At 39.3% G+C, this 16,683-nt stretch overlaps 1 protein-coding gene across 2 annotated transcripts in view; it reads left to right on the top strand.

Annotated features, from left to right (window-relative positions):
- Window positions 1-16,683, top strand: part of RASSF8 (Ras association domain family member 8) — a 78,570-nt gene that overhangs the window by 48,610 nt on the left and 13,277 nt on the right. For both annotated transcript variants that reach the window (XM_085231933.1, XM_019616769.2), the window contains one exon: window positions 11,062-11,257. In XM_085231933.1, coding sequence (XP_085088059.1) covers window positions 11,155-11,257 — 103 coding nt within the window. In that variant the 5' untranslated portion in view covers window positions 11,062-11,154. The remainder of the gene's footprint in view (window positions 1-11,061; window positions 11,258-16,683) is intronic.

The raw sequence follows: 16,683 nt of genomic DNA on the forward strand, positions 1-16,683 counted from the left end.
TTCCCCTTGTCCTGCAGCTGTCAACCCTTTCAAAGAGTTGATTCCCCTCCCCTCTGTAGGCTCCCTTTAGGTACTGAAAGGCTGCAATGAGGTCACCCCGCAGCCTTCTTTTCTCCAGGCTGAAGAAGCCCAGCTCCCTCAGCCTTTCTTCACAGGGAGGTGCTCCAGTCCCTTGATCATCTTTGTGGCTCTCCTCTGGACCCTCTCCAACACCTCCCTGTCTTTTTTGTACTGGGGGCTCCACACTTGGAGCCCACATTGTATTACTGTATTCTACTATTGTGTTTAGTTCTATTCTACCATTTTGTTTACCTCTGTCTATGCCAGTGGCTGCATTGTTTATACAATAAAAGAAGAAAGGGAGAAGATGCAGGAAAAGGGAGATTGTATGTTGGTTCTGGAACCTTTTTCTCTGTATCGTGACAAAGGCTAATATGCAGTCACCTAGTGAGAGGTATGGTGAGACTGGAAGTTGTTTCCATAATTGAGATGAGAAAATGCAGGAATAGGGCTCTTTAGATGACTAAAATGCAGGGAGGTTCTTAAAAAACTTGATGTTTACTTGTCTAAAATAATTTTAAAAAGATGGGTTTGCTGTTGGAATGAAAATATGTTGTGGAAAGCTTAAGCAAAATGAAAACAGAAAGATGGAGAACTTAGCAGATGTGATCAAAATTTCATGTCAGTGGAATACATCAATCTTGGGCAGGGCTGTGGCCTCAGCACTTCCTGGAGATCAAAGCCTCTTGAACACAGAAAACACACAAACATGTGCCACATTAAGAATGTAAATTAGTTCCTGTTGAATAGGACTTTATTGTCACCTTTTCAGTAATGCATACATCCCAGGGACTTGCACTGCTATTTAAGCTGGTGTGCATTATATACACATAATGCAAAACTAGGTTGTGCTCATCTCTATTTTACTTATTAAAAACAAGAAGGCGTTATGTACAGCTGTGATAAAGATGTCTAAACCACAGAATGGTGAATCCCCAAAATTGCTAAAATTGTACATCTTTAGAGGAATGGATTTCTTCTTGATAAAGAAACAATATTGATAATTTAGACATCAAAGTTTAATGTGATTTTTCAACTTGCACAATTGGAAAAAAAAAACACTTCTCATTTTCATTCTCTTTTTTTTTTTTATTTGAATGCTGTGTTTTGGGTGTTTGAACTCATTAATGCTGTATATTTTGGATAATTCTGGGTTTCTAGGTCTTTATTTGCTTATTATCTTATCAGTTAGCAGAAACATTGAGTCCTGTCCAACATTTAGAATGGTTGCTGAGTGAGTGTGCTTAATAAGCTATTCTGGCCTCTTAATGTTACCTGATACTGTACACTTCCATAGCTACAGATCAATAAATATTAGAAATGCCAGCAACCACCAGGCTCTTTTTAGTAAGATCTGCTAGAAACTTCTAAATCCCTAATCCTCTGTAACTCCAACAGCAAAGAGCTCTCCAGAATATACAGCCTGTTCTCTGTGTTTCTATGGAGAAGAGTGGGTACAAATTGAGGTTTGGTAAGAAAGAGCAGTGGAAACTAAAAATAGCTTAATTGGATCTTCTGTTTGCTTGTTTGTTTTTTTTAAAAAAAAAATCCAACTGGACTTTCTACTTTATAAACTGGGCTTACGGAGCCCAGAGAGTTTACAAGAACTTTGGCTTTGGTTACAGCATTGCAGAACTGCTGAGCTGCACTTTTGTTTAACTTGGACTGCTGTTTGTTGAATTCTAGATGTTCTTCAGTCCCAAGGCCTGGCATCCCAGACATCTTGTAATTAAACTCAGAACATACAGTGAAGATTCACCATAACAGGAGAAATGATACTGAAATTCCTTCTAGTGGTACAACTATATTCCTGAAAGGCTCTCAAAGCAGATCACTGTTTGCCGTGGCTTCCCAAAAAGGTTACAGCTTGCCCAAGGTGTATGTAGGTGCACTGGGGATCCATGGAGATGTGTAGAATAGCATGAGTTAGGTAGGGGTAAAAAAACAGCAGGGTCACAGCATGGCACCTGCTGATCCTTTATGTTTTGGCAGGTTCAGGGGAGAAGTAGGATGAGGGAGAACTTGAAGGAGGATAATGAGATTTAGTCAGTCATTTGATTGAGTTTCTTTTATGTGAGTGCTTAAGACACCTCTTGCAAATGAAGCATACTTTGCTTCATAGTTCACTTGGAAAAATGCATGAGAAACAAGAAGGGTGGAGCTAAGTTTGGCAGGGTTTCCTGAATGAAAATATGTAGATCGCAGTACTAGAGAAAGAGGAGAGCTACTTCACACTCCCTGCTTTTGCCAAGTTTGCTGGCTTCAGAAACCGTCTGGACAAACAAGTGAATGGACAGGGTGAGTTTTCTGAGGATGCAGTGAGGAGGAATATGCAGTCAGTAGAACACAAGGAGAAAACCTGTAGCTGCATGGCCTGTAATGCAAGGCTACATCTTAGAAAGAAGGCACAAAATATAGATACTGTTTGAAAATATGACAGTGAAATGAGAGTGAAGAGTGATGCTGATATACAGATTGTTACCAAGGAGAAAGAAGGTAAGAAAAGGAACGTGAAAATACCACTTTCTTGCTATATTGAATTTGATCTTTCAACCATTTTCCTTTGGTATTATGGGCTGTAACTTTTGTTTAGTTGCTGTGAATTTATTCGCATAAAATGTTGTTTTTCCTGAACAGCTATTTCTTGGGTCATCCTATGAAAGGCATATATGATCTTTGCAGGACTGCTTCTCAAAGAGAAGCCTATGTTGTGTTGTTACTCATTTCTATGCTTTCTGGCCCTTCCCAGTGAGCTTTGGGCCTCTTAAGTTGGTTTTAGACAAACTTAAAGGGAATTGGTTGTTTAGAAGGTGTGAAGCTCGTAACAGTTTTGCTAAAATTATCAACTGAGTAGAGAAGAGAGAGATGTAAGTGTATTCGTGTCCTGAGGTAAAATTGCAGTTCTCTAGCTATTTTGTGACAGCATCGCCAGTTGGCCAAAGCAAAGGAAACACAGCTTGGAACTGGCTGTAGCACCAACACAGCACCGAAAGCAGAACTCAGGGAAGTCAGTCAATACAGTTGAAGTATTTGAGTCCATAAACTATAGCTGTATGCTAGGATTATCTCAGATTTTGTTTAATAAATCAAATTACCCAAAGTCACAATTATTTGGAGAGGAGAGATGTGTAAGTGATAAGCTGAGTCCTATAAATAGAGAACAGAAGAAGTAAATAAGTTTCTGTGTTTGGGGAAACACGGAAGTAAACATAGCCAAGTATAAATATTAGAAAGATCCCCCTCCTTCTCTTAATTCTCCTAACTATTTATAAAGATTCTTTGTAGAAATATGTTCTATCTCTGTCTTGCTGATTGGGTTCAGGGCTGCCAGGAGAATGATGTAAAAATGTTTTTAGGTAACGGTTAATGATAATGTAACCTCTCTCAATAAAGCCTTGAGATTACCATCTTTTTTAAACCCGTTATGTTAAGTTGAAAAGGCCTCACTTATTTTTCTTTTAGGAATTTCATTTAATTACAGCAAGATTTCTTTACAGTAGTCATGTTGTACCATGGCTTTTAAGTAATGTTTTTAATTGATTTGTAAAACTTAAGCTAATTCACATTTAAATAGCTACTTGTAGAGTGTATTTTTCCCTTTGTTCTTCAGTGCAAGCACTGAAGTGGAGGGATAGCTCATTTGCAGGTAATTTTCCCAAAAATGTGGCTGAGGACAGCGTTAAGTTTTGATGAATTTTGAAATGTGGGAAGTGTAGTAATGTTTTTGTTCTGATATTTATGAAATTTGCCCTCAATTCACATTTGGAGTCCAAGGAGCACTTCATTTTGACAACTGAGACTCAAGGTGGCTGTAGTCAAATGACGAACCACAACAAGCATTGCGTGTGTGCTAGTCTGAAATGTAACAAACAGGTTTAGCCTTACGAAAACAAGGGTTAAGCCAGTTCTTGCCAAAATGGAGCACATTACCTCATTGCCTTTAGTTGTAAATATCGGCAGTTGCACACAAGTATCTTCAAGCAAACCCTCAGCTGGCTTGCAGACAATGGTAAAGAAACCAGGGAAAAGAGGGAAGTATGGATGGGTGGGACCGTGTCTTCCTTGAAACCAACTGGAGAGCATGACCTATTTTCTGTTCTTTGAAGCTGGGACACCCAGAGGTATAAGCCAACTTTAAAGTGTTCTGTTTGTGTTGTTGCTTTCATTTAAATATCTGTGCTGCAGTGAAATGGCTTATTTTGTTTTCTTTCACTCCCACACAGTAATTAGACCACAGAAGAGTTGGATAAACGTGACTTCCACTTAATATTGCTGCTATTAATAAAGTTGTGGTTGCCATTTTGTCAAATGTGCTGTATAATTGATGCTAATGAAGAACAAACGCAGAGCTTTGGAAAACAGCGTGGTAAATGTATACCTGTTGAAGTTGAGACCATGAATCACAAGATACTTATTTAATGCGTGTGACTTTTCTGAGCTGTTTGTCACAATGTATATGCAGTATGGTCTCCTTTACTAACATACCCAGAAAAGGGTATCTTCTACCACAGAATAAAATGCATCCTTTCCTAGAACTTGTGGTGAGAACTGAGGCTTCTCAGGATATGTCCATTCAGACCTTCATCATCCAGTAGGTCTGTGATATTTCATGCTATAAATTCGATGGTAGCTTCAATATCGAGTGAGGAAAAGAAGTGCTTCGTGCAAAACCACTTGCAGGTGACAGTCTAATACCAAAACAGATTCAAGGTTGTGATTTAGTGGTTAATCCTGTTTGAACATGACTGAGTTGTATCAAAATAAATCCTATCAATTTCAAGAGCTGCAAAGCAAATCCTGCATCAGATACTGTTCTGATTTGCTGGTCCATGGATTAACTATAATGCTTTTAACTCAGGTTCTAGACCTTGCTTTGAAATTGTAACCAAAATCTGGCCTGTGGGTTCTTCTACCTCACGCCTGTGTGGAGCATAGATTCTTTTTGTCTCTAATCTTAGGGAAAGGAAAGCATTACTTTCAGTGTTGTTCCTGTGCAATTAATTCAAGTGTGAGTGTGTGAAACTTGCTGTTAATAATTTAGTGTTTTGTTCTTAATGGTAACCAAATTAAAAAACCTTTAATAAGCTATCTGTTTAATTAGTTCACCTGCTGGTTTGTATATTTCATTTTGTGGTGGTCTGGAAATGTCCAGAAATGCAATTATTTTAAAAACCTTATTGCTCCAAAATAATAGGTAAAGATAGATGGTACGATGTTTTTGAAAGCATTACTGCTCCACTCCTTAAAATATATTGGTGACAGTGGGTTAGAAGTTGGTTTTCTGTGAAGGTACATGATTTACAGACGCAATCTGTGTTCATGAAGCTTTCAGGCTACCTCATCTCCTGTACCACAGCTTTCAAACTGGTGGATCTTGCTTCCTGCTGCAGTTAAATCATTGCTAAATGGTATCTCAGGCTTCATTACTTGTAGTCTTGAGGCAGTTTAATGAAGCTAGCTGAGGATATTGGAGAAAGCACACTGAAAGCCTGTTAATGAATTTGAGAATGATCTTGCTATAGCGGTGTGGCCTTTAGTCATTAAAGATCAACAGGGAGTAAAGAGTTGGGTTCAGGCTCCATTCTCTTTCATTGACTGGAGGGAGAAACAAGGATGAGAGTAGCTCTGCTGAGGCTTTTGAGACAGTGAGACAGTTGTTTGTGTGTAGCTGAAAAGGAACCAAAGATTACATGTAATCTGGGATCCCCTGGTACAAAGGAAGAAGACACCCTAAAAATGAATGTTTCTCGAAGTTCATTGAAACTGGGAAGTAAATTAAAATTTCTCATTTGAAGGAATTATTTCATTTTAACTAAATAATTCACTTAATAATTTTGCCACTGACAAATCTAAAATATGTGGGCAAATTCTTTACTTTCTCTTATCACTGTCCACTTCTATTCCCTCACCTTTATTTTTTTTAGGAGAACAGCTTAGTTCTTTCTGGCTGGTTCTCAAGAATACAAAGAGAAGAGGCTCTTCCAGTTTTGTTTTGTTTGTGCGTGTGCTGTGAGGGAGACATGAGGATTGGTCTGTAATTAAGGAAAATATCAACTTGCAACTTCCTCTGCTTCAGAACACTTTCTTTTCTGTGCTGTTTCATTGTACTGTTAGCTGCAGTGCACAAGGAGAAACTGCAAAGGAACCAACAGCTCCTGAGCCAGACTGTTGAGGGTTCTTGGATGCTGGTCAACTAGTAATTGTCTGGGAAACTGATTTTTGGAGTTCTAGATTATCTGGAGGCAAGATTTCCAGTGGCTGCTATTGCTTGAAACAATCTCTTGTAGTTCAGAATTCATATGAACTTGCATATTAGTGCTATCTGATCTGTCACACTGTGTACTTGGTGACTTGGATAATACTTGTGGCATCTCAGGGTTGGTCTGCTCTGCACAGTCATGTGTTAGACCATCTTTCTGCCAGTCTCATGTGAGGCAAATTCCTTGCTGCTTACACATACTCTTCAGCTTGTACTCAGCGTTGTCATCTTCATGGTTGTGGGACCTTTGGTTTGTTTGTTCTAAGCAGTGCTTATTATCTCTGAGCACTCTTCTGGTGTGTCCAAAGAATAGCACTCCACAAGAGGGAATAGCTCCGTCCCACTGAAAGAATTGGATGCTGCTTCTCTACAAACATCTTCTTTTTCAAGAAAGTTGTGCACTCATTTCAAAACCACAGTGTGTTCCTTTCTAATAAACATGTCCATGTGGCTTTTTGTTTTGAACCTGTCATGGGGGGGGTGTTCCTGTTCATTGGTGGGAAGCAGTGAATCTTGTTCATCAGTCCCAGGAAAGAAGCTTTTCATTAAATGCTAGTTAGCTTGTTTCCTGTAGCCAACTCTATTTGCAGTCATATTCAGCTGGAAGATGTTACTGTTCCATACCAGAATTTGTATGGGAGGATAGGTCTGTCAGATGTCTCCCTGTCACACCAGGGTAAGGCTGTGTTCTTCTACATGTTTATAAACTTTTTTTGGGGGTATCTGAACTGACTTACTTGTACTTAATTGATTTTTTCTTTTCCTCTCAGTTGATCCTTGCTTGCACTAACTGTCGTTATGAGTAGCATCCAACTAACAAGCTCTCCATCTGACCAAAGCCCCAGGTGGGATTGTCATAGGGAAAGGCAAGGAGCACAACTTGGCCATAATGCACAGAATGAGAAGCAAAGGCAAAAGCAGCAAACTCTGAACAATTTTGATGATAGACAATTGTGAATGAAAGTATATTGAATAGCATGCTGATTGTTTGCTGGGGGAACCGGAAAGTTACTGGAGTGCTTTTGTCAAAATTCTTCAGTTTATTCCAGCTGAAGCAAAATTTTAGCCTTGATTTGATTAGCATACTACTTTCAGATGTTGTGAACCTTGTAGAAATCAGAAATGGGATGAAATCAACATCTTTATCCTAGTTCTGAGGGTTTTTCGTGAGTCAATGCTTATGACAAGGGCATCGGCTTGGACTATGTGTTTTTAAGAAGAAAAGCAAGCACATTGCAGTTTGTGAGTTCTGTCTGTCTTTAGTTGAAGGAGCAGCCTTTCTGTTATTTGTGAGCCAGCTTTGAAGGCATAGCCAGGATGTGTGTGATATATATATATATATATATATATATATATATTAATATGATGGAGTTTGTTTTCTTTCAAAAACTGGACAAATGTCTGAATGAGCAAGATCTGAGCCAAGTAGGACAGAGGAAGAATGTAGGGAACTTGGCTAAATGCACAGCAAACAACATAGTTGAGGGGCTGCAGGCAAGGTGACAGAACAAAAAGCGTGGGGGAGAGGGCTGTGGGCTGCAGCTGGGGGCTGTCCAGTTTCAGATGCTTGGTTCCAACCAGAAATACTTGTCACTGGGAAGCTGGTGACTAGAAGACAGAGGGAGAGGTGAAAGCTGCGCTCAAGAGACAGGCTTTGGCTTTGTGCCTCTCCTTAGTAAATTAGCTTTCCATTCCTATTCCCCGTCACTGCTAAAATAAGATATTATGTGCAAGATGAACTCGTTTTGAACTTAGGGGATTGTGAAACCTCAAGTGAGTTTCTCTTCCCCACCCTTTCCTTTGGCTTTAATGAGAAGTTTGTGTGCTATTGGAGGTGAGGATTATTTTGCTTTCTCTATTGCAGAAAGGTGACGTACGTTTTGGACATGAGCTTTGGGTTGAACAGTCTCTTTGGGGCTATCAGAAGAGACCTCAGCAGAAAAGCAAAGAAGCTATTAATGGTACACGAGTTAACTGTCTGCAAATAAAGAGCAAGAGATGGACGAAGGGAAAACAAATGCTAGTAGAAAGGATTTATGGAGTTATGATTGGGAAGCAGAGAGAGGTGTACAGCGGAAGCTTTAGTTTTTTGGACTTACATAAACTTACTGCACGGTCCTGGTAACCAGACTAACCCTAGCTTGTTGCTGTACTATCAATGGGCTTTGTTTAGAAACTTGAAGGAGACGGAGTGATTCCAGCACACAAATCATACGTTTCTAAAGTCTGGATGTTTTCAGTTTTAGTGACTGAGAGATCTGGGAGAGGTTCCCACTAGTGCCAGTGGGGCATTCAGCCCTTCAATCTTACACACCCATCATCTTTCCTACAGAAGCTGAGACGGCAGGCAGCTTTTGGTGTTTCACCTTTGCCATTTAGTCCATTTAAACGGTTTGCCCTTTAAGGAAAATAATGGGAATGTTTCCCCTAAGCTTGGACTGTTTCAGAGATGCTTTGTTCAGACCACTTGCTGCTTTGGTGAACGCTGTTTTCAAAACGGGAAGCGTCAGCAAATATTTCATTATTAAATGATGACTCTCCTCAGTTTTTTTTAAAGGTGGATGTTAGGAAAACAGATGACTAAAACCGATCTGCGCCGAATGCCAGGCTGTGCTCTGTGTGCTGACTGGGGGGGAATGCACTTGCTGGCTTGCTAAATTGAGATAATACTCTGCATGGTGACGGACAGAAAAACAATTAGAGCTGTCGGATTCTTTGCTGACGTGTGCGTTGTCACATGGGGAGACGGCTTGTTTGGTGCCAGTAAATCTGAACTGGTCAACTCTCAGCAAGATACAAAGTTAATTAATAAAGTTCCTTACAGTTGGGCTTTGGAATGTGAGGGCTGTTTATTTGTGAATAGAGCTTAACCAGGAATAAACAACAGAAGTCCTTAGTGGGGCCTCCTGGGTGTTTTCTCAGTCACTGCTATATTGCGGGCAGATTAAAAGACTTTCTCCTGCACATTTATTGGGGCATTTAGTTGGCTTTACCTGCCTGAAGAGTTCCTGTGTTTCTGTGGACTCTGGTAGCACTTGTGTGGATTGTAGTTTTCTTTGAAGTATGCCACTCTGTATGGGAAAATGTTTATTTAAACTCCTGACCTGTTTGGGTTTTCTCAGGTGCTTACTGAGATCTCAAAATAAGGAATGTCTGTATACACTGCTATTCTTAAAAGTTACCACGTTTTCATTGATGAATTACACAAGCATATTTGAAATCTGGCCTAAACACTTGGAATTATGTTTCTTTTGTTTTCTAAGTGAGTAATTCTGGACAGGAATTTTGGTGTGCTGCAGGACCTACTTTACAGCACAGTTTAGTGCTTCTGCACTAAAACTTGTCATGCTTTGAGGTGTGTGGCTGCTGAATGTCACAGCCTGTCACAGGACCATCAGAAGGGCTTCTGGACAATGCATCGATATGGCTGGCAGCTGAGTGCAGGAGGTGGCTGTAGAAGGGAAATAAGCTTTCTTTTGTAGCTTGGAGGGCTGTACCAGTGTGTCTTTTTCATGCAGAAAGAGATGTCAACTTCATCAGGAGAAAACAGTTCTGATTAGACTGTAAAATGACCTGGGTTAAATGTTTGCCTCCAGGTGTGACCCTGTTAAATCCATCAGCATCATCAGATTCCATTTTCATTCTGTAACCCCAGCATGCACATTTTTATTAATGGCCTGCAAACAATTTTCCAATTTCTTGTGTTCTGTTTCTGTGTAGTCCACTTCTCTGGTACCTAACTCTTCAAAAATATTATCTTTAGTCATTTCATTTTATCCATATGGGATAACCTGATTGCATAAGCATCCTTTACTGTACTATCATTGCTTATTTTTACTCAACCTGCTTAAGTAACCCAGCTACCTCTTTAGTTTTCTTAAAAAAAGAAAAAAGAAAAAAAAAGTCACTGGTATTTATGTCTTCTTTTTAATTGTTATTTTTCATTTGGGAGGATTTTGTTTATTTTTTAGCAGACCATTGTACTTGAAAGTTTTGAAACTCAGTGGTTCTAGCTAGAAACTGACTTGTGAGCCATGATCTAGAGGATTTGCTAATGCAGAGGAAAAGCAGAAAGAAAACCTATGGTAACATTTGAGCCACAGGTCTATGTTAACAGAACCAGCACAAGGTTGGCAGGGGTGGAAGCACTTGGGCAACATTTTTCCCACTGTGCTTCCTTGCTCTGGAGAGAGAAAGAAGCAATCCTTTTTTGCTTGCTTTCCTTCCTGGATTTTCCTGTATTGGTGCTGCATGCTGGTGCCAGGAACCTTCAGCTACTTCTGTATGGAGACCAAGGCTGGACTCTCAAGGACAGATGTAATTAAAAATGTTTCCCCCATGTTTTGCTTTGTCACCACCTGCTAGGAATTCACCCTGACACTGAAAACATCTCTAACTGATCCTGTGAGGCATCCAGGCGGTATAGAAAGGATGGGGCACTGCTCGCTGAATACTGCCATGGGTTTACTTTGGAGTTGTTCATTTGATACTCTTTCCCTTGGTACTCTTTTTGTAATAATTTAAAATATTAGGAAACAAACTGTAATTAATTTCTGATAAGCCTAAAAGAACATCATGGGTAGAGATCGCCAAAGCATGAGATGCTGGTTCTCTGTTACTAGGTTAAAGAAACGAGATTAAAGACTACGTTCATCTTCTACCCAATAGATGATAACCTGAATTTATTCATTTTATAAACTAGTATTGCCTCCTTATAAGCATCAGTTTTTTTTCTCTTCCAGCTCCTGAGAAAAGACCGCTGCATTATCAGTGCTGTAGCTGCAAGCATGACTTGACTGAGTTGCATTCATGGCTCTTGGATGATCTGGTGAACCATGGAGCTCAAAGTATGGGTGGATGGAGTGCAGAGAATTGTCTGTGGAGTCACCGAAGTCACAACATGTCAGGAAGTTGTAATAGCCCTTGCCCAGGCTATTGGTAAGTACCTCTGCCAGCTGGATGCCTCGGGCTTGAGTGAAGCTTTTTTATGAAGCTGAACTGAGGCCTAGTGGGGGTGCATTGAGTCCCAGAAGAGCATGAAATTGTGCAGTGAGATAACCTCATAGTGTCTTAGAAGGCAATGTAAACTTGCAGCATTTTATTTTTAATATTTAACCCATTGGAGAGGTTAGAAAAAAGAAAAGAAACACCTTGAAAACCATGCACTTCCTTATGGCACAAATTTGTTCTGTGAATTATTACATACTGCTGTTTGTCATTGTAAATATAGCCTGGACTAAGGAAAGTGCTGAACTGTCAGTGTTTTGAATACCAAGGATATAAAAAGCAGCGGAGAACAATTAGTTGGCTTTCGTAAGCTAGTGATGTTAATTGAAATTACACACTTTGTTAGGGATTTATAGCCATATTGGGCATAGCATAGATGAGTAAAATAGGTCCTTCAATAGGTCCATTCTCTTTGTCCCACACTCCATGTGACTCCCTCCAAATGAAAAGGGTAAGGTGAAGTTGGTTCAGTGTTAGCTATTTACTGAATAGTTTATACAAAACAACAATGAAACAATCATCTTTCAAGCTCCACTGCGAGAAAGAACAGTTTTATTAGTTCTGTCTTCAGTCTTCCTCGATTTTTCTTGGTGGCCGAGGGCTTGTTGAGTAAGCCTCAGCCTCATCCCTTCCGTGTTTCCTGTGCTGAATCTTGTACTTTGCTAGAATTTTATCATCAGCTTTATGTACTATTTAAAGTTACTCATAAAACCTACATGTTATCTAAAATTACATCAGTAACTTAAGGGCTAGCTATCACATTTTTCAGTACTCCAAAGATTTTTGCAAGATGGTATTAGTAATCTGACTCAATTGCAAAATAGTAACCTAAGAAAAACAACTTAAAGCCATAAATATCAACTAGATATTCTACCTATAAGCCTGAAGTCGATTTGTCTGAATTTCTGTGATGTGTGCTTACTCAAATGCATACTTCTGATCATCATTTTCATATATTTTTATCTGATATAAGACCCACATTTGTGTATTTTGAATCTTGTGGGGATTGAATGCAGTGCTAGCATGCGTATACTCTATCTGAATGTAGCAAATATCTTTAAAAGTTTTATTTAAAACGTGCCAAAAGGTGCTATGTCTCCAAAATCATATATCCAGTGTAAGCTTTAAGAGTGCTTTAACAGTTTTTATTAGTTGCAGGCTTTCATTTTATGCCAATAGGTTTATGAATTGCTTCTTTCCATGTCTTATTTTCTGCCTTTTTCTATGACAGTTATGCTAGCATGATTATTTTGTACTGATGATTAAGAAGTATTATTTATTTTTAAAAAAGAAAACAGTACTTGTGGCAGACTTTCCTGTTCTCTGTCTTTTCTTTGTTTTTGGTACCTCTTCCATCCCATTTCCTTTTCCTCCTCCCTCAAAATGAAAAATGTCAGGCTTCCAATTCTAGACGGTTCTCTCATACTTCCCCATGTTATTTCTTTGTTTTTCTTCTCCATCTTAAGTTATTGGCCTGAATTCTGAAAAGACTCATTAATCTTGGAAACTTCTGCAGTTTTTGTCAATTCAGCAGACTTTCTTTTCTGTAACGTGTCACTTGGGGCATGCAACTCTGTTTCTGTGTGGAGATAAAATTCAGTTTCAACCAGTGCCAAATTAAGATAATCCAAGGTCATACAACTTGGAAACTCTTATGAGGCAAATATCCTCTCTAGAAAACACCTAGAGTGACTGTGCTCCAGCTTCTCAGTGGGGCTGCTTGGACGTTAAACACCGATATAAACTACATCTGTGTGTCTTTGGCAGGTAGGGTTTTCCCAAGCCTCCTGTCAGGCCATTCATCAGAAAAACAACCATATGTCTGCTCCTTTGACTTGGCTTTGTGTACCAGTTTACCAGGAATAATTGTCACTCAGATTTGGATGGGAAGCTATTAAAATGTATCCTGTTAGCTCCCACCTGACATTTGATGGTGGAAAGTAGCCAGCCTCAGTTGGCTTCCACCTTGATTGGCTCTGGTTTTATTTTCCACTTTGCAGTCTGGCTCCTTCGTCAGTCACATAGTTTAGTAGGACTCAGTATTATTTTGTCTGTTGGTCTGTCTGCAAAGTTTTTCAGATGCTGCTTTTGCTTTCTGACAATATTTTCCTAAGTTCTTGATTAAAAAATACAACCATCCACCCCTCCGACAGTACAGCCTTCTCCCTTGAACCTGGAATATGAACCATAATAGATATATTATTTGTGTTGAAGTGCAGATTGGGAATATCTGCAAATTAGCTTATTTTACAGCCATATCCACTGAATAAAGAACAAAACAAAGGTACTTGTCAGTACTCTTTGAAAACACCTGCTTCTCATGACAAGCTAAATCTGCCTCCATTCCAGAAATAAGAAAAATAAAGCTTTACAGTATATTTTAAAAAGAGGGAAATGGAAAAAATATATATCATAGAATGATTAGTGTTTGAAAGACACCTCTGGAGATTGTCTGGTGCTACCCACTGCCAAAAGCAGGGTCACCCAGAGCAGATTGCCCAGGATCCTGTACAGGTGGGTTTTGAGTATGGCCAAGGATGGCAAATGATGATTCCACAACCTCTCTGGGCAACCTATGAAGGCTTTGGTTGCCCTCATAGTAAGAGAGTTTTTGTTTGTTTGATTGTTTTTTTTTTTTTCTGGTTTTGTTTTGTTTTGTTTGCTTGGTTTTTTGTTTGTTTTGTTGGTGTTTTGTTTGCTTTTTTTTTTTTTTTTGTGGAGGGTGACAAAGACAGGGTGTTTCAGCTGAACAAATGCAGCAAGTCATGCTGAGCTGTGCCCTCTTGTACGAGATTCTGTCCCATAGCCAAAGTGTAGCCTAATCCTTTGGCAGCAAATAGGAGTTCTGTCACTTAACTTGCCTATGTAATGCTCCTTGACCTATTCCTTACAAATTGGTATCTATCACCATTACTTTTTCAGTGGCAATGCTATATGTCTATTCTTTGAGGTTGATGGATATAATTCATGTTGCTGCTTCTTGCATTATGATCTCCTTCCCTGTTTGCCCTTTTCTTTATCACTGAAGAACAGCAAATGATTCTACTCCAAATTTCTGTACAAATTAGTTTTTCAATTTCCATTTTGCTTGAAGCTAAAGGTTAAATCTCATCTTAATTAAAAAATAAAAATCAGAGAGAGTTGACTCTTTTTATCTCAGCAAAGCTGATTTAAAAAAAAAAAAAAGCACGTGTATATATTTTGTATATATTTTAATGAGGGAGAGAGTAACAGCAATCAGATATAATTTTTGATAGTGCAGTGGATTGTGTCTCAAATGTAGGTACTAGAAATGCCTCAGCTGAAGGGAGAAGCTCCAGAATTTTGTTCAGTTAAGACATAGGACTGTATAAAGTTTCAAGTTTCCAGAGATTGAAATCACCTCCCACTGCTATCTCAAAGAGCACTTGATATTACCCTTTATGACTTTTATCCAGGACCGCCATATTTTTTAAAGTCAAATTGCTTTCAAATTATGAAGTGAGATGAAAATTTGACCTTATAAAACAAGAGAAAATGTTGTTTCCCCATGAGAAACAAAGCCCTCTCCAAAATATAGAAGTATATATACCACAGCGCACAAAATGGAGAGTCACGAGTTTTGTTTAAAAAGTAATTTTGCCAGGAGAAATGAGCTAGGTATTTTCTTGTCGTATCCATCACCGACTACTGTAAAAGTGTGCATTTGATAGCAAACTCTGCCTGTTTTTCCTGTGCATTCTGTGAAGTTGTGAGCTAGCTGTGTTGGCTGGTGATGTAAACATAGTTTAACAGCAGTCGCTTTTGCTAGTTGCTTTCCATTCAGATCTTAGTAATAAAAAATCTCCCAAAGGAGCGAGAATAGTGCAGTCACAAATACACTTGCTCTTTTTCTTCAGGAGTAGTGGTCTTCCAGTTCCAGTCCTGTGATGCTTTTTTACTGTGTTTCTTACGATTTCCTTCTCCTTGGGAGACTGGAGTATGTTTTCTGTAGCCCAAATGACGTTTGGTCCCTAGAAAGAATGAAGGAGTGAAGCTTGAATTTCTAACTGAAGTTCAGTTTTGTTTTCTGTCCTTATAATTTTCTGTGGAAAATAATTTTTTAAAAATAGTAGGGTTGCTTTATGTAGCTCTGTGGGTTTTGGTTTTCAGACTATCACACGATATCAGGAGAATAAGAGCAGTGCTTCAGTGAACAAGAAATACAGCTGTCTCTCCTCAAAACTAAACAAATGCAGCTGTCAACTTTTGGGGTTTTGGTGCAGTTGAGTATTTTCCCTCAAAGATGAATGGCGTGAGTTTTTGAAAATAGAGTGAAGATTAGTTCATGCTGTTTGAAGTGTGTGTTATGGCATTGTAGGGCTCAGCCAGAGTTGTGTCTGGAAAAGTCGCTGCAGTGCTGTCTGTTTTCACATTCATCCCTTCTTCCAAATAATTTCTGCTACGGCAGGTGCCAGTGCTGGCTGTCAGACACTTGGAGGGAAAGGAATCTAAGGTTGAACTGAATTGCAGCAGTGAGTCTGAGGAGGATTTGAAAAAGTGTACTATATTTATTGTGTACAAATTAAAGTTTTCAAACATCAGACTAATCATGAGAATAAACCTGGGTTATTTTTGACCCCAGCATTTAATTCTCCACTGTTTCAAGTAGCAACAGGGGGGTAATAGGAAGCACAAAATAGCTGCACGCAGCAGAGATCTCATGGTTCACTCATAGGAACCTTAGGGTTTTCTAGTTAAAATAGCAGTACCCAAAGGCAGGGTGGCTCGGTGGGATGTTTTTCTACCCTCTCTGCTGATGGGGTCTGTCTGTGGCAGTGACACGGCTGGCTGAGACCTGGACTATTTTATCTGACTTGCTTTGTCTTGCTGCTGGGCTGCCTCCCCAGTTCGGCCCATTGCTTTACCTATTTAGGCAATGAGTCTAACGTGGGGGTATTACTGCAGAGTGCTTGGATGAAAGGCAGCTGAAAGGATGCGTTGCAAGCGCTTTGTTTTTTCAGATTGCAATCAAAGCTGGTATATCTCTTTGAAGAGGAAGGTTAATAGTAAAAAAAAAACCACGTGGCTTCAGGCCTGATAAGGACATGTAAACACACTGCCAGCACAGCTGGCCTGAGTGAACCAAACAGACTGCCCTTGCAGTCATTAGATTTGAGCCTATCTCTTCCTGCGGGTATGTTTTTTCTGGCACTGCACTACTGCTTTGGTTTTCATTGGCTTCTAAGGTATGGATACCTATAAATGCAAAATATGGTAAGAGTTAAGAAATGTGAGTAACACAAACTCTGTAGGCTCTGTTTTAATCATACTTGGGTATTTATGAGTTCTGAAGTAGCAAGAATAATTTAAAAAAAAATTGCTATGGATGTTGTGTC

The sequence above is a fragment of the Meleagris gallopavo genome, chromosome 1, assembly GCF_905368555.1.
Source record: "Meleagris gallopavo chromosome 1, MGAL_WU_HG_1.1, whole genome shotgun sequence".
In the NCBI taxonomy this organism is placed as follows: domain Eukaryota; kingdom Metazoa; phylum Chordata; class Aves; order Galliformes; family Phasianidae; genus Meleagris; species Meleagris gallopavo.